The sequence below is a fragment of the Tinamus guttatus genome, unplaced genomic scaffold (genome assembly GCF_059628265.1).
Source record: "Tinamus guttatus ecotype Peru unplaced genomic scaffold, ASM5962826v1 Tinamus_guttatus_pri_ptg000048l, whole genome shotgun sequence".
NCBI classification, from domain to species: domain Eukaryota; kingdom Metazoa; phylum Chordata; class Aves; order Tinamiformes; family Tinamidae; genus Tinamus; species Tinamus guttatus.
The window spans coordinates 1,299,821-1,317,335 of NW_028288582.1; the positions used below are offsets into that span (position 1 = coordinate 1,299,821).

The 17,515-nt window shown below is 53.9% G+C and overlaps 1 protein-coding gene across 1 annotated transcript; it reads right to left on the reverse strand.

Annotated features, from left to right (window-relative positions):
- Window positions 1–2,960: 2,960 nt before the first annotated feature.
- OTX2 (orthodenticle homeobox 2) lies at window positions 2,961–6,196 on the reverse strand. Its single transcript, XM_088539196.1, has 3 exons — window positions 6,083–6,196; window positions 5,517–5,668; window positions 2,961–4,318 (listed from the first exon to the last, which is right to left on the reverse strand). The coding sequence occupies exons 1-3, from the start codon at window positions 6,177–6,179 to the stop codon at window positions 3,698–3,700; spliced, it is 870 nt and encodes a 289-aa protein (XP_088395322.1). The 5' UTR covers window positions 6,180–6,196; the 3' UTR covers window positions 2,961–3,697.
- Between the last annotated feature and the right edge of the window lie 11,319 nt (window positions 6,197–17,515).

Sequence of the window (17,515 nt, forward strand, 5' to 3'; positions counted from 1 at the left end):
TTTTTATATGTGTGTATAAACATGCATTGGTGTATGCACTTGTGCAATAGATATTTTAGACCTGCATTGTTATACACCTTGATAGGCATATGCATTTGTGCTATATTAATTCATATATGTGCACTGGCACATATATATTCGCGCCGGGTGCCCGTGTAGCTGTGCCCGGCTCTGTGCAGCTCCGCAACGCGCGCGGTTCCGCTGCCTGCATCGGGTCTGCATCCTCCCACCGCTGGGTCCGAGGGGCCCCTTCCCTTTGCACAGCCCTGGCAAAGGGACAGGGACACGGGGGGACACAGCTGGGCGCTGCATCCCCATCCTGGCTCCTGCACGGGACTTCGTTATGTTTTGGCTTGGGAAAAGGTGCAGGGGGGCAGAGGGAAGGAGGCTCCTTCCCATGTCCCCTCCCGGTCCCCAGGTCTGTGCAGGGGTTAAGACCTGAACCAAAAACCAAACTCACCCCTCCCAAAGCCAAACTCACCCCCCAAGCTCCAGCCCTGGGAGCTCCAGGCAGGGGCATCGCAGGGGGACCCGAGGGCCGGACCCGCCACCCCCGTGAGCAGCCGCGGGGGTCCCTGACCGGCGCTTTTAGATTTTCAGATTTATTTTCTTTTTACCTCTCCATCTCCTCGGAAAGGCGCAGTGCTCCCCGGCCGGGGAGGCGGGCACTGGAGGGGGTCCCGGGCTCCTGTGGAAAACCGGCTCATCCCGAAATACGGCCCTATCCGGGCAGGGCAAGAGCAGCTGCTGCGGGAGCCTGGGAAAGATCCCAGAGATCTGGAATGGGCAGGGGATGGAGCAGGGAATGGGCAGGGATGACGGAGCCCACAAGTGCCGGGAACCAAACCTCGCCTCCTTCTTACTGTGTTGGGGAAGAATTGGATTTTCAGTATTTAATTCTAATGGGATCTTCACCTTGCACAACCTTTGCTGTATTTTCTTTTTTTGCTGCTGGTGGTGGAGGGTGCGTCTCAAATCAAATCAGGGCACTTCCATGCAGACCTCTGGCCCTTCAATCTGGCTTTCCAGCACTAAACACTCGTGGTCCCTCCAGCTTTTCCAATGGTTTTATTGCATTCAGAATTCCCTTCCCCACACTGAGTTCAGAGAAAATGAAATTAGCTAGGAGGGAGACCTAAAACATTAAAAAAAAGGAAGAAAAGGAAAAAAAAGGGGGGAATTAAAACACTTTAAAAATAATACTTGGCTTTGCCAGGCATCCTGGGATTCTGCTCTTTGCCCATGCAAGTGCCCATTTAAACTAAAATCAGGAACAAACAGGTAGAGAAAAAAAAAAATGTGGCAAGTGCCAAGGGCCAGGCAAGAGGAGGAGAAATCCCGCCGGGGAGTTGAGCTGATTCCCTGGAAGGTGGGGAAGGAAAAGTAAAAGATGGGAAAAGCAGAAAATGAGATTTTTTTAAAGAGGCTTCTTAAGAAAAAGAAGAAATCAGAAGGTCACAAAACCGGGCGCTTCTGCGGGCAGCTGAGGAGCACAGCCTGCCAGACAGGACATTTTGCCCAAATAGTTTTCCTTGGGTTTCCTGCTTTAAGGAAAAACATTGGAGAAATTTGATTTTGCACTTGGCTGTTTTTTGCAGAGCTCCTGAGCCATCTCGCAGCTCCGGTCCGGGCAGCCCGGGGCTCCCTCCACGCATCCCCGAGGAAGAGCCCGGAGGGATTCGCTTGGCTTCGCGCTATCCCGAGCCGTGCTGCAAAAAGCCTCCGTTTCAAAAATAAATAAATAAAATTAAATAAACCAAAGCAAAAGCCACGCAGCAACAGCGAGCAGCACAAATCCCAGCACTGGTCCCAGGCCACCGCTTCGCTCCTTCCGACGGATCAGCTTTCCCTGGCACCCATGGGAGCACGGGAATAAATCCGGTGGGGAAGGAGCGGGTTATTTTACCCTGCGCGGGGCTGCGATCCCTCAGGGCTGAACCCAGGGCTTCCTTTCCATCCTCTCTCTTTTTCCCAAATCTGCTTTTTTTCCCTGAATTTTAGGTGCGGAAGTCCAAAGTGACTCGGGGTTTAAGCAGTTCCAGGATGCACATGTTCACTGAGGGTCTGCTCAGAAAGCACGTCTTTTTTTGCTTAAAAATATTTAAAAAAGGAAAGAAAACAACACCACCCCCCCTGCTTCATGTGCTTCCTTCCCTGACCACAAAAAAAACCTGCAACAAGGGGGATCCGGGATGGAAAATGTGGGGAATTTGGGATGAGCGAGGCAGCCTTCACCCCATCCCCGCTGCCGACGGAATCCCCTCCGCGCGGCTCCCTGCTCGAGTGAAACGCAAGACAGCAGCCGAGTGTGCTAGAACCATTTTAATATAATTATACATATCTGCCAAATCCAGGAAAAAAAAAAAAAAAGGTTTATGCATATATATCTTTTTTTTTTCTTTTTTTTTTTCTCAGTTAACACCTGCAAGCATAAACGACAATGATTTTCGCAGTTGAAATTCATCCAGGTCAGAGCAACGGACCAAAGTCCTGGTTGATTTTACTGTCCCTGCCAGCGTGGCCAACACTTAAGTTGGCCACAGAGGAGTTTAATGTCCTTGAGCGGGTATTTTTTTTTGCTGCCTTTTTAATTATTTGTTCTTTTCTCTTTCGTTCAGAGACAGTTTGCTGCAAAAAAGTTTCAGTGCACTTCACCTCTGGGGAAAGGTGATCGCTTTTTTTTTTTTTCCCTAATATATATTTGATTTTTTTCTTTAAAAAAAAAAAAAAGAGAGAGAGAGAGATGATAATAGGTAGCTCAGTTGCTCTGAATTTCACTTATAATTATAACCTATTTAAATCACAGCCGAGCTCCCGCTGGCGCGGCGCTCGTGGTTGCATACAATACAGGAGATCACAGTTTTGAAGTCTAGCACAGATTAAAAACCACAGATGTACCATTTATAATAAGACACACACTGATTGTCTCTTAAAAACTACATATTGACTCCTTATGAACATTATTTTTTTTTCTTCTTCTTCTTTAAATAAAGTAGTGCAGCTAGGACAACCAGTCGCACAACCCACGCAGCCCCGACCCGAGTTCTTTCGGCGCCAACTTGAGCAAGTGGCTCCAAACCGTGGAATGAGCTGGAGAGAAGGGAATGGGAAAGGGGGGAGAGAGAAGAAGAGCAAGACGGGGAGCGGAGACGCTCTCCATGACGGATATTCGACCGAGGGTTGGCTAACACATGGGAAACCTCTGGGGGAAGGATATTTCCACGCACACGCACGCACACACGCACAAAAAAAAGAAATAAAAACCTAGACTTTTTTTTTTTCCTCTTAAACTGGCCCGTCGATGGAACGATCTTCCACCTCCTTCCGACAAAGAAACCCAACGCTTGCCTAAAACTATGAAGAACACAGATGGGTCTGCCTGCTGTCTGCTCGCTAGATGATCTGTCCGTTTAAGGCCTCCTTCCTCCGATTCCTCCGGGTTATTCCTTCTCCGGAGCGTCCGAGCGGGAGAGGAGTCTGAGGACGCTCCCACCAACACTGTCTCTTTTGTCGCGGCAGTTGGGTTTGATTCTCGTTGCGGCTCTTGTTGCTGCTGTGGGTTCGTTTGTCCGTTCTGCATCGTGGAATTGTGTTCGCTTGAGTTTAAGCAAGACCTGACTAGAACGGGAGTGTTCGGCCCAGCGGGTTCGTTCTCGGGGCGGCGTCGCGGGGGGGTCCCAAAGGTCCCCGGCGGCCTTCACAAAACCTGGAACTTCCACGACGATGTCTGGTCCTTATAATCCAAGCAGTCAGCGTTGAAGTTTAACTTCCAGGAGGCGGTTTGGTCTTTATAATCCAAGCAATCGGTGGTCGAGTTAAAGCCCAAACTGGAGGCTCCGTAGCCCTGGGTGGAGAGGGAGGCTGGAGACTGGTTGAGGTGGCTGGTTACGGCATTGGCACCCATGGGACTCAGGGTGGCCCCCGGTCCAGGGAGCTGGTGGTGCATAGGGGTCAAATAAGATCCACAGTCCATCCCTCCGAAATAGGAGGTCGAGCCAGCGTATCCTTGGCTGTAGCCTGATGCCTGCGTGTAGGTCATGGGGTAGGACCTCTGCATGCAGGAGGAAGAGGTGGACAGGGGGTCTGAGAGCGGGGAGATGGACGCCGGGCTCCAGATGGACACGGGGGCACTGCTGCTCGAAATGGTGGGCACCGAGGTGCTCGAGGGGGGAGTGAACTGCCCGCTGGTCCCGCTCTCCGAACTTACTTCCCGGGCTGGCGAGTTCTTCTTTTTGGCCGGCCTCACTTTGTTCTGGCCCCCGTTCTGCTGCTGCTGCTGCTGCTGGCGGCACTTGGCCCGGCGGTTTTTAAACCACACCTGGGGTCACCCCGGGAAGGAGGCAGAGAGAGAAAAGGGATGTGTTAGGGACATGGGGACGAGCCTGAGCAGGGCCACTTGGGGACGGGGACACGTGTTGGGCAGCGGGGACTCTCCCCTCTGCACTCCCATTTGCAGAAGGAGCTTTGCAAGGAGGGTCCCCCTAACTGAGGGCATCGGCAGCAGTGGCAAGTGGCAACGGGCAAATTAAATTGCTTCATAAGGTCACTTTTGGCAGGAAAAAAGTGGGGAGAATGGCTCCCTAGTTGCTCTTTGCCAGACAGAGACCCCCAGGAATCACCATTTAAGTCAAACTTTCAGTTAGAAACAATCAAGGGTCGTAAGGAAGGAAACAACTGGGGGAGAGGCAGAATTTGGGGTCTAGTGAGTGGGAAAAGCTGAAGTGGGGGATCTGGGTCCCCACTTTCCAGATGCAGCTTGGACATGACCACATGTGTGGAGGGGTGACCGGGGCCTTGGAAACCTCATGATGAGAGAGGGAAGGGCTTTGGAGCTGCCCCGGCTGCAGGTGCTCAATGGAAAGTGTCCCCTGGATATGTGACAGGAGGGGACACAAACCCCTAGGAGCCCAGGGAAACGCTCCCTGGATGGGGATGCTCCAGGAAGAGATTTCAGGCCTGGCCCCAGTAGAGGCTCCCCGTCCTGCATGACTCCAAGGTCCCCATAAAGGGAGAGGAAGCCCCAGTCTGCACTGGTGTGAAATGGAGTCCCCAGGATGCGGGGGCTCCCAGTGGGATCCCTAGGGAAACAGGAGCCTTTGCTGCTGCTCCGGTGTCCCCAGGCTCCTGCAGGACAGGCTGGGGAGGGCTGGGATTTGATCCCTGGGCCACAGCCCGGGGGGTGCTGGGGACACCCAGTGGGGGCAGACGGAGGGGGCTCAGGATCTGGGCACATCCGTGGCACTTGCGCACTGTGAGGAAGAGGAGGGCAGATACCCGAGGCCTGGTGTCCCCACAGGGGTAACATCCCCCCCATCCCTCCCAAATGGCACCGCCGCCTCCCTGCCCGGCCGGTGAGGCCTCGGCGTCGGGGCTGGCGGCTCCGCGGAGGCCGGGAGGCCGGCGAGGCCGGCGAGGCCGGTGAGGCTGGCGAGGCCGGTGAGGCCGGTGAGGCCGGCAAGGCCGGTGAGGCCGGTGAGGCTGGCGAGGCCGGTGAGGCCGGCGAGGCCGGCTCCTACCTGCACTCTGGACTCGGGCAGGTTGATTTTCAGCGCCACCTCCTCCCGCATGAAGATGTCGGGGTAGCGGGTCTTGGCGAAGAGCGCCTCGAGCACGTCGAGCTGCGCGCGGGTGAAGGTCGTGCGCTCCCGGCGCTGCTTCCGCGGCGTGGCTGCCGAGAGGGGACAGCGAGCCGTGTCACCGCGGCCCCTGCGCCCGCCGCCGCCTGCCCTCCCTCCCGGGCACGGGGCTCCCAGGGGAAGCTGCTCCCCGTCTGGGGACCATGCACCCCCTTAAGGGACGATGCGCTGCATCCCGCTCTCCGTCCCTCATCCAGGGATGCTTCTCTGCGGTCACCCAGCACGGAGCCGGTTTTCCAACCCCCTTCCCGGAGAAAAAGTTTGGGAGAGATGGAAGAGGGACCCTGGTCCCCAGTAGCCACAAGGCTGCAGTCTCTGCTGCAGAGACCTGATGGCTTCTCCTCCTCGGGACACTGCCAGGAGGAGGAACTGGGCAGTGGGAGAAGGGAAAGCGATGGGGACGAGGGAAAAAAAATAAAAATACTAAATAAAGCAGCGCAGCTTACCGGGATAACCGACGGACGGATGCAACAAATCCATGCCCGAGGTGGTGAGACTCAGGCCATTCACTGCGTAAGGTGGTTGCTTGAGATAAGACATCATGCTAAAGTTGTGGCGGGGAGGAGAGCGCGCCGAAACGCGGCCGGGGGGCCCTGCCTGCCCGGGCGCCGCTGCCGTCGGGGCCCGTCGGGGCCGGGGTCCTGCGGGAGGGGAGGAGGATGAGGATGATGAGGAGGGTTAGGCGGGCGGCCCCGCTTTGCTCGAGCTCAAGCCGGACTCCCCTGGCCGGCTCCGGCAGCGAGGCGAAGTGAGTGGATAGACGGCATCGCCTTAACCACCCCCCCTTCCAAAAAAAAAAAAAAAAAAATCAGGGAGGAGAAAGAAGAGGGTGGGGGCGGCGGGGGGGCTGCTGTTACATCCCATGCGGTAATTACGGCCCGCTCTGCAGCCGAACAAAACCCCCCCATGCCTTCAACTGCTCGCATTGTATCGCTAGCGCGGGCATTTGCATGGGCTCCCCGGCCGGCCAGCGGCTAATTGTCCCCAGCCAAACTTGATTGGGGCCATCGGCCGCCACAAAGGAGCCCCCGGCTAAATAAATAATGCGGATGACAAAGCCCCGGGGGGAGAAACAAAGGGACAATTCAAGAAACCTATCTCTGCCCTCGTCTCTTGCAAGGACTTTAATTATCCCAGGTTTGGGCAACATTCAAACCTTCCCCTCCACCTCCTCCTCTCCCTTCTTCTTTCCCCCCCGTTCCCTGCTGCATTTCAGAGCTCAAATGCCCGCTCGGGAAGAGCCCAAACTTTTCGGCTCTGCCGCCATCACTCCCCGTCTGCAGTAATTTCCACCGGCCATTTGCACCTAATTAGTACCGCGGGTAATTAGATTTGGAGGCAAGTAACAGATTTATTAGGCTTTCAAGAAACTCTTGATTACGCCGCTAAAGCTAAACAAACAGCTCGCTGCGCGGCAGCCCCCACCGGCCCGGCCAGGACGCCGGGGCCCCCGCTCGGCGCCGGAGGCTCCGCAGCTGCGGGGGGAGGCGACCCGCGTGTCCCCCCCGGTCCAAAAACCCCACGGGCTCCTCCAAGACAAGGCGGACAAAGGGACCAGCCCGCGGCTTAGCAGGGTCCCTCTTGCCGGTTCTACCCGAAAATTCTTTCTTTACTCGATTTTCCTTTTTTAAATTATTTTCCTCCCAAATTTTCGCTTCTTTCGCAGCGACCGCCGGAAAAAAAATATATATATGCACATCGGAATTACAAAAACTTTCCCCCGCAGCCACTCCCGAATTGCGCGTTTCATGCCACGAGTTCACAGAGGCAAAGCCACGGAGACCTGCGCGCCCGCGGAGGGGCCCTGCGCGCCTCCCGCCCCATCCCAGCGCCCTCCTTCTTATGGGAATGCCCTGCCAAGCTTTGCCCGGGATGCGCGGGCGCGCACCTTGCGCGGGCAGCGCGGGGTCGCTCCGCGCCCTTCACCGCGCTGCAAAAAAAAACAAAACGGGGCAGGGGGAAGCGCGGCAACTCCGCGCAACCCGCCCCCCAGCCAACACATTATATATACATATACTAAAAAAAAAAAAAAAAAAAAAAAAAAAAAAAAGTGTTTTCGAGGTAACGGCGGCCGCGGAGCCCGCTGCGCGCCCGGGCGCGGAGCAACGGCCCCGCTCCGCAATCTGTCACCTCGGCCCCCGCCGCCCCCCCGCCGCTCGCCTGCGCCGCGATGCCGCCTACCAGTTGCTCTGCCCTCGCTCGATAATAATTACCCCGTCCGAGAATTAATTATAATAAATGTTTTCTTGATAAACTAACGAGATAATCCGGGCGGCACACGCTCCCTAATTACGGCACCGCGGCCGCGGCTCCGCTCGGCGCTCGCGCTCATTAAACGCGAGGCGACAAAACGCGGCCGCGCTCCGCGGGGAAAGTTGAGGGCCTGGAGAGGGGAGTGGGGGGCGTAGAGTAGAGAGAGGAAATTGGGGTTTTTTCTTTTGCTTTTGCAAGCAAAACTTCAAATTTCCAGCCATTTTCAAATATATATATATATATATATATATATATATCTTTTATTTATTTCCAGGGAGGGATGCGCCGCGTGCCGCAGTTTTCCCGGGCCCTGCGCAGCCGCCTGCCCCGTCGCTCCCCCAACTGCTTTTGAATTGCTTTTATATAAGTATCTATGTATATAGGAGCTGCATCATTTTTAATGGTAATAATTAATAATAATAAAGCGCAGCTCCTCGCCGGCTCCCACGTGCAAATAAACCCCCTTCAGCAAAGGAGCGCTGGGCACTAGAGCAACTTGCGCGCTCGGACTTTGCCGGGCTCGGACTTGCGGCTCGGGCAGGCGGCGGGGCGCGCAGCGCAGCGCGTTATCCGCGGCCCCGCGCCCTTCGGAAGCGCCTTCCCGAGCCCGGGAACGACCAAGGAGGGGAGGAAAAAAAGACTCCGGCCCCAAACGCGTTTCCCCGTCTACTTTTAAAAATTTTAGCTATTTATTTATATTTGTTTACTATTTTCTCTTCGCGGCCACCTGGGCGAATTTACTTCGCTCCGTGGCCGCCTCGGGAGCTGGGGAGGCACCGCGGGAATTGAGACGCTTCTTCACGTTTATTTGCGAAAGTCCCGGTGGGGACAGGGAAGAGTCAAAGCGCAAAGGATCAGGCCGGAAAAATATATATATATATATATATATATGTGTGTGCGTATTTATTATATGCCCCCAAGGAAAAGGCGGCGAAGCGGCCACCGCGCGCGGAGCACCCGCGCCGACCTCCGCCTTCCACCCCCGGGGGACACGGGTGGGATAAATCGCGGGGAGAAAATCCACGGGAAGGGCCCCCCCGCCCCCGCAATTACCCGCTCGCCTTTCCCTGGAGCCGCTGGCCCCGGGGCGGAGGCGACACCCGCGACGGCTCCGCGCAAGGGGCGAGTGGCCGCGGCCGCCCCCGCGGGGTCGCTTGCCTCCCACTATATGTAAAATATATATATATATATATATATTGCAAATATATTATTATTATTTATTTCTGCCCCTCGGAGAGAAAAGGCCCGACGGTGAATGCCCCCCTCCCCCCCGAAGAAGGAAAATGAAATAAAAGGAATAAATAAATAAAATAAAATCGAAACGAAGCCGCCGGGTAGTTCGCACTTACCTGGGAGCCGAGGGGCGCCGGGGGCTCGCCCTGCTCCTCGCCAAAATCAGGGTAGGGGCTGGACTGGGGGAGAGAGCACAAAGCGGGGGGTTAGGGGGCTCGCCGCATGCACAGGAGAGGCGGGGAAATTGGGGGAAAATCATTAAAAAAATAGAATAAACGAAGGAGAGAAGGATGGAGCGGGAGAGGGGTGCGGGGATGCTCGAGGTCCGCGCCGGGTACGTACAGAGGTGGCCGGTGCCGGAGCTGCTCGAGTGCTTTTATTTTTAAAAACCGAGTGCAGGGTGCGTTGGAGCTGAGGTCTCTACCTCTCTCGGGGAGCTTTGCTGAGAAAGCGCCTCTCTGGCAACTTTTTGACGCAAACTCTCCAACCAATGGCAGGGAGAGAGTGATTGACACATCTAAGCCAGGGGGAAAATAATAAAAACACACAACAGGGGGAGGAAAAAACAGGCCGCTGCTGTGGCGGGGGGACAGGCGGGCGAGCAGGAGCAGCCGCCGAGATGACACGAGAATATACGTTGAAAAAGTCCTCTTTTAATATACATATATAAAATATAAATATATATATATTTACCCGTTCTGGACCGGAGCATACGAAGCCCTTGTACAATTAACGTGGTGGGCAGCAGAGATCGCGCTCCCGTCTTGCCCCGAGGGGGTGGTACAAGGACTGGAGAGGGGGGGACATATGATAACAATAAAATATTAAAATATATAAGAGGTTTTTTTTTTTTTTTTTTTTTTTTGAGTGGGGGACCCGGCCTGGCCTCAGCGCCTGCTGGGGCCGAGGTAGCCACAGGGCGAGGGGCAGCCTGGGGAAATGAACCATCCCGGGGAGGGGTATATACATACACACAGACCCATATATATGTGTATGTATTTATATATATATATATATATGCATGATATAAAATTGGAGCTGACCCTCGTCTCTGCCACCAACTTTTCCCTCCAGTCGCGGCCCCCTCCCGGTTAAAGCAGAGCTTAAAAATAAACCTTCGGGAAACGGGAAGGATCCCGAGGATGGGAGGCATTTTAGGCAGGGGGGAAGGAGAGACCCCCCCAAGCCCTGCACACACTTTTCCTCCCTTTTGACAATGTGTGTGTGGAGGGGGTGAACTGGCTCCATCATTTTCACGTGGCGACCTATGTTAATGAAGTTATAGTAATTAATTCGCCTCTTTTTGGCTCTTTCGGAGCCTGCCTGTGTGTGCAGTTGTCCTTGGACTTAGCGCAATTAAGAGCAGCTTTAGGCAGCCCGATCTGGGGGTTTGGAGGAGCAGTTTGGGGATGCTCGGGCTTCTTCTCCCCCCCCCTTTTTTTTTTCCCTCCGACAGAGGAGGAGGAAAGGGGAGGTGGAGGGAGAAGGGAAGGGAGGGAGGAGAGAGGAGGAGAAATTAAACAAACAAACAAACAAACAAAATAACCCGCGGAACAAAAGCGGAGCCGCCTCCGCGCCGGAGCCTCCGCAGCTGCGGCCGCCTCCGCGCAAAGTTCCTGCGCGGGGGCGTCCCGGCCCTCCGCGGCTTCTGGTTCTTGATTTCTTCTTCTTTCCAGAACCGTGACACTTTTCCCTCTTTATTTACTTTTTTTTTCTTTATTTTTTTCCCTAATATTTGAGGCTGCGCTGAGGGCTGTTGCAGTTCTCTGTCCCTTTGCATCCTCCCCTTCCCCAAACTTGCCCCAGAATCCTAAAAAAACTAAATCCTCCCCTCTCACCTCCCCCAGAAAGTCCTTCCCTCTCACTTCCCCGCGTGTCGCCGCGGCCGCGACACCCTCAGTCTCTCCTTTAGGAGGGCGACACTAATAAATATCCCGATCCGACCCTTTCCCTTCCCACCTCCCCCCTCTTCTTCTCCTTTTGCCACCGTCTCCCGCCCCCACATATTATTTAATAACCTTAATCCACCTTGGAAGAATGAGAGCGATAATTCGTTGCCGTATACGCTGAGCGGGAGGGTATTTTCGAAAGCGATTGGAAATTAAAGGGGGACAAAAAAAAAAAAAAAAAAAAAGAGAAAGAGAGAGAAAGGATTAAAAAAAAGGAGAGAAAGAGGGTGCTGGGGGCTGGATGGAGCCGGGATGTGGCGGAGGGTGAGAAATAAAATTGGGAAGGGCCCGGGAGCCCCCACGGCCGCTCCGTCCGTGCGCGGCCCCGCGCGGCCGCCCCCCCCGCGCCCTCGAGCCGGGCGCGATTCGCGCGGCCAATAAAACAAGTGGCGGCGATGGACAGTGTTACTTAAATAAACAAGGGTCTCTTTAAAATTCCCATCCACTTCAGATGTCTAAAGTAAGATTGCGATGATTTTGTCACGGTTTGGTAAATTTACCCCTTTAAGAGGCTTTCATAAATCCCAGAACACACCTTCAGCCAGATTTGAATATAGATTTAGGTTTTAAAACCCAGAAGCTGGGAACACCGCTTTATCAAAGAGAATTTCCCTTTAGCTTAGCGATGTGTTGGAATGGCTCTTGCAAAGATTGGATCTGAGAGGGGGAAAAAAAAAAGGGGGAACCTTCTTTCTAGAGGAATCCTGCTCAGACTTTGCAGCTGCCTCTGCCTCCAGCCGTCTGCAGCTCACGGAAAAGTTGCAAAAAAAATCGTTGCAGCTGTAGGAAGTCGTGTTTTTATTATTTTTCCCCCCAAAAGCAACTTTCCAGTGCCTTCTGTTCAGTTTGGAAACCATTTGAGAGCAGGGACATCCCCAAAGAGCTCGGGATAGCCGGGGAGTGAGTGGCGATGTGGGATTTGCACTCTAAGAACTTTGAACCAAAATCTGCTTCTGGGATGAAAAGAAACTGTAACTTCTGATTCTCAGTAAGTTCCTGAACTTCCAATGCCAATCGTGTTACCTATACATTCTTTTTATTATTATTATTTCTCTCTCTCTCTCTTTCTCCATAGATGTGTTTATCTGTCCTCTTTCTTTCTATTTATTTGCTCCTAATTCCTTTGCTGTGATTTTCAACTCTTCTTACTAACGCGACCGTTTTGCGAGTGTTTTATTATAATGATTATTTATTATTACTGCTGTGTGTGTTGCCTAGCGGGCTGGCTGCCGGCTTGGAATATTATGCTAAGAAAAGAAATCATTTATTCAGGTTAGGCGCAAGTTAAGGAGGCGAGCGGAGCCCCAAACGGAGCGATTTGTTATTTGTCATCTTTGTATCTCGCCGGAAAGCGATGCATGCGACGCACTTTTTAAGCTTTTCCCTCATCGGATTTGTGTCTAGTTAAAATATTCCGCACTTTCCTTTAAGTTTATCTGCAATTCAACAGCGGCGAATATTTTTTTTCCTTCTTTCGACACTTTTTCTTGCTCCCCGCACCCCCCCAGTGGAAAAAAAAATCTCCTTTTTGGGGGTGCAATTGAAGCGCCGCCGGCAACGATCATGTGTCACTTGGAGAAAGGGCAGGATTCGTCCAAAAATGTGGGAATGCTGAAAAAAAAAAGAAAGAAAGAAAAGAAAAAGAAAAAAGCACCCCCCCCCGCCTTTTTCCAAGCGTCTCGGAGCTGGGCGACACCTGAGCTCGGTGACGGAGCCGTCACCTCCTTTGGGGAAGGGGGGTGGGTTGTTTTGTTTTGCTTATATATGTATATATATATATATATATATAATTAAGGCAGCGCCTTAGCCTAGATGGAACCAACTTTCATAATTTTGGGGGGTGGGGAGGAGGGGGCGGCGGGCGCGGAAGGCGCCGGCTCATCCCAGATCCAGGCGAATTCCCAAAAGTGACACCCGGGAGCGGGCGGGGGGGAGGCGCTCACACCTGATGCAGGTGGCCTGGAGGGGGCGAGGGGGGGCGCCCCCCCCAAAAAAAAATCAGAAATAGGGAAATAAATGCAGGGCAGATGCATAAATTGCGCGGGGAGGGCTGGGCGAGGGGCGCGAGGGTCCCCGTGTCCGTGCGGGTGGAAGGCGCCAACGCTGCCGGTTTTAGGGATTCTTTTCTCCCCAGGCCACGAAGTCACCCCGAGGAGCCGCCGTCTGCGATTCCACGTTGTAGCCCCCCAGCCCGGTGTTAAAATAACGGGCGCAAGTCCCGCACCTCGAGTGTTGGCAAACTTGGTGCAAACGAAGGGGTCCCCGGGGCTGGGTGGCGGGGAGGGGGACAGAGAAAGAGCCAAGAAAAAAAAAAAAAAAGGTTTTGTAAGAAAGAAAAGAAAACCGCCGAGAAGCTTTAAACTAGTCTTTCGTTTGTAACCTTTTGCAACCTTTATTTCCCGTATATGAAAAGCTCCCTTTATGGAGACCCAGAAAGAACTTCTCCCCCCACGCTCCCCCCTTTGGATTTTTAATTAGAGCCCATCAATTGCAGTCATATATATAAGAATCGATATAAAGTAATCCGGGGAGATGGGCTAAGGTTTTAATCGAAAATCTTCTTTGCCATTCTTTGCAGACCTTTAGCCGCTGGCTGGTGGAGAAACAAATGTTCATTAAATATATATACCCACCCCCAAACCGCAAAGCATCCCCCTCTCCCGGCCAAACAAAGCCCCAATACGGAAAGCTTGCAAAAGATGAGAAACCAACTGTTGTTACCATATGAATAAGAAATTACTCTTAGGGTTAACTTCACCCTATCCCTTGCAGTTGCTGCTGGATTTTTGTACTGGGGACACTTAACAGTAGCTGCGAACGCTTCTTAAATTGGGCTGGGGGGAGGAAAATATTTTGCTTGCAGAGCCAGGGGTCTGTCTGCGTGTCTGGTGCCCGGGAATATCCGTGTGTCCGGCAGCGAAGAGCCCGCAAGTAAAACGCGACGCTGAAATCTGGCCCCGAGCGCCTTGCAGCGCCCAGGGATTCAGAATTGTCTCACTTTCTTTTATTTTCTGGGTTTCTTTCTTTCTCTCTCTCTCTTTTCCCCTTTTTAGTCTTTTAGATTATGTCAATTTTAAATCTTTGCCTTCACTGTTTATTTTCCAGTGGAGGAAAAAAAAAGGAAGAAAAAAAGGAAAATCCAAACTCTGCAAAAGCTTCCCCCAAACCCAAGCCTTCCTTCTTTCTAAGGAACTAGGGGCATTTTCCTCTAGGGGTAGGAGGCGGAGTGGAAGCTCAATATTAAACAATACAGGCGGCTTCAGTTTTATTTTTTTTCTTTTGTAAATTAATTGTGAGGCTATTCTGGCTCCTCTGTGTTTCTGCATGATTAAACTGTGTTATTCGTTCCCCAAAGCTGCACATTATCAGGAAGCCCAAGTATATTTTAAACCATCATCCTCAGGTTTAATGTAAGCAAACTAGGCTGAGTGAAAAGTTTACCCGAGTAATTGCGGCTAAGAGTCGACTCGAGTTGTTTTAATCATTATTTCCTATCTGATAAGTGCGTTTTAAAGAATGGACTCGGCATTTTTTTTTTTAATCTGAAGGAAGCGAATCTGGCCGTATTTTTACCCCCAGCCCCACGTCTTATCTGTATGAAATTTCAATTTATTTAAAAGCTTGGTATTTAATACACGACATGGGCCACATTTAGTTTAGACAAACCCCCCTGTTGTACTTTCTCCGTAATCGCGACTAATGAAAAACGTGGGATTTTCCCATTATTATTAAAAAAAAAAGTGAAAATATAATGCATCTTCATTAGGAAAATTGACTGCTGTGCTCAAGACAGTTCTTAATTGAAAAGGCAACCTATTTTAATGGTGTGGTTGAGGAGAAGATTACATACTTTATCCAAACACAAAGACAATTAATAATGAGGACCAGGCTGCTGCCATTAACTCTAATGTAGTTACATCAATGTCAGGGGAAGCGCCCGTACCTGCGCGGAGCGGGGAAGGCGCTCCGCGCCCGCGGGCGTCGCGGTTCGCCTTGTTGTTGTAGCTTTGGGGTGTTTTTTTTTTTTCTGTTTTTTTTTCCCTTTTTTCCTCTTTTTTTTTTTTTTTTTTTTTTTTTTTTTTTTTTGTATTTCCGAGGAGGGCGCAAAACCGGCGAGTTGGGCGAATGCAACTCGCTTTTCCTTTCCCTTCTTTTTCTCCTCCCTCCTTTTTCTCTCTAAGGCACTTTCGGGACACCGGGGATGGCAGCTCCGCGGCGCTCAGCCCCGCAGTTTGCAAACGAAATCGCTGCCCTGCAGCCAAGAAAAAAAATATCCCTCCTCCTCCCCCCCATCCCCGCCAACTAATTTCCAGCATTTCCAAACGCGGCCGCCCCTCTAATCGACACCTTCGTTTAATGCATTTCTTTTTCTTCTTTTATTTCCTTCCCCCCTTTTAAAAATAAAAGTTTCGTTTTCTCGGCGTAACGACCTGGGAGATTCGGCGGTACCGATTTCGTTTAGTGCTTTTTGTTTGTTTGTTTGTTTTTCTTTTTTTCTTTATTTCATTTATTTATTGATTACGAGGGGAGTCTCTGAAGTCAGGGCCGGTTCCCCGCTTTTCCCGCAGGACTTTTGTCTTCCCCTTTCTCCCACCGGCACCATGGTCGCTGGAGACCCGCAACTTTTTATTATTATTGTTATTAAAAAAATCTCTGCCCTGTACCAAAGGCGGGGAGCTAAGACGGGGAAAAAACTAACGGATAAAGCTTTTTTTTTCCCACCTTTTTTCCCCCCGGATTCCGGGGGCGGCGCGCTGTGGCCGTGCGGGAGCACCGCGCCGGGCAGCGAGGCATGCCAAGAAAATCGTTTTAGAGATTTTTTTTTTCCTTTTCCCCTTTCCCCCCCAGAATCGCTGTCCCGGGCACGGACGAGAGGCTGCCCCGGCTCCTACCCCGGCCCCGGCGGCTCCTGCCCCGCCGCCGCCGCCGCGGAGGGCGCGGGCAATTTGTTGACATTGCGAGGACAATGTGGCCGCTCCGCGCCCGACAATGCCGGTTCCCGAGCCCCTTTCTCCGTTGTTTACAATACAAAGGCGGCTCCCAGGCCTTCCCAGGCCTAATTCCAGCTATTCTGCCTCAAGTAGCTTTTAATCTCCGCTGGGAGGGAGGGAGCCGGCTGCCCCCGCTGCCTGTGCCCGGCGGCGCGGGCAGCCCGCGCCAGGCTCGGCCCCCTCGCCGGGAGGCCGCCCCTTCCCTTCCCGCCCGCCCTGTCCCAGCGCCCGCCCCCGGGACCCGGCCCCGGGTGCCGCCGCAGCTGCCGCCACTGCCCGTGGCGGCCCGAGGGTCCCGACATGGCGGCCGGGGGTCCCATCATGGAGGACCGGGGCACCCGACATGGCGGCCGGGGGTCCCGACATGGCGGCCGGGGGTCCCGTCATGGCGGCCCGGGGCGCCCGACATGGCGGCTGGGGCAGCAACGTCTCCCAGTGCTGTGGCAACGGCCTGAGGTGCCCGTGTTGCCCTCACAGACAGGCAGACATGGCAGCATCTGGTCCCCCCTCACGGACACATGGGCGCTGCGGGCTTCCCGCATGTAGGGGACATGGCAGTGGACGGTGTCTCCTCAGGGAGGGGCATGGCAGTGCTTAGAAGGGCAGATGTGGCCAGGACAGACCTCGCGTTGCAGATGGACAGACAGACCTGGCAGTGCCAAGCCTCACATGTGGCAATGTCCGGGCCCTTCTTATGGATGGATGGACGTGGTGGTGCAGACGTCCCCTCAGAGAGGGTCATGGCAGCGCCCTGCCCCTCACAGACAAGAGCGAAGTGGCAGCACCCAAACACTCCACACATACAAGAGGGACGTGGCATGACCCAAGCACAGACATGGCAGACATGGCAGGAGACAGCCCCTCACAGACAGGCAGAGCCCCGCAGCAGTGCCCAGTGTCCCCTCACAGACACAGCCAGCCGCGGCGGGGCCCAGCTGCCCCTCTCCGCCGGGTGGCCAGGGCCATGCCGGGCCGCCTCTCCCAGACAGACGGACAGATGGCCGCGGCCGGGCGGCCCAGGCCAGACGAGCGGTGCGCGGGGGGCGGCCGGCGAGGGCAGTGCCGGGCTGAGCCCCGCGGAGCCCCCGGCAGCCGAGGTGGGGCCCGGCTAATCCGCGGCGGCCAGATGGGGCAGCGCCCGCTAACCCTCCCGCGGGCCGGTGCCCGGCTCCGGCGCGGGCGCACGAGGTGGAGCGGAGCTAATCCCCGGCGGCCCCGCGCTCGCCCGGGTGCTGGGCTGATAAAACGTCGCCCTTGGCTGGTTTTCTGCGCCGAAAGTTAAGGGCTGCGCTCGCCGTCGTGGGCCCTGGCAGTGCCGACGGGGAGTTTGCTACCCACGGAAAAGAATGCGCCGCTGTTCCCTTGCAGCGCGCGAGAGGCAGAGCCGTGGGGTCCAAACCGTCTGTGGCCTTTAGGAGCTATCACAGCACTCGCAATCTGAGATAAAAAGAAA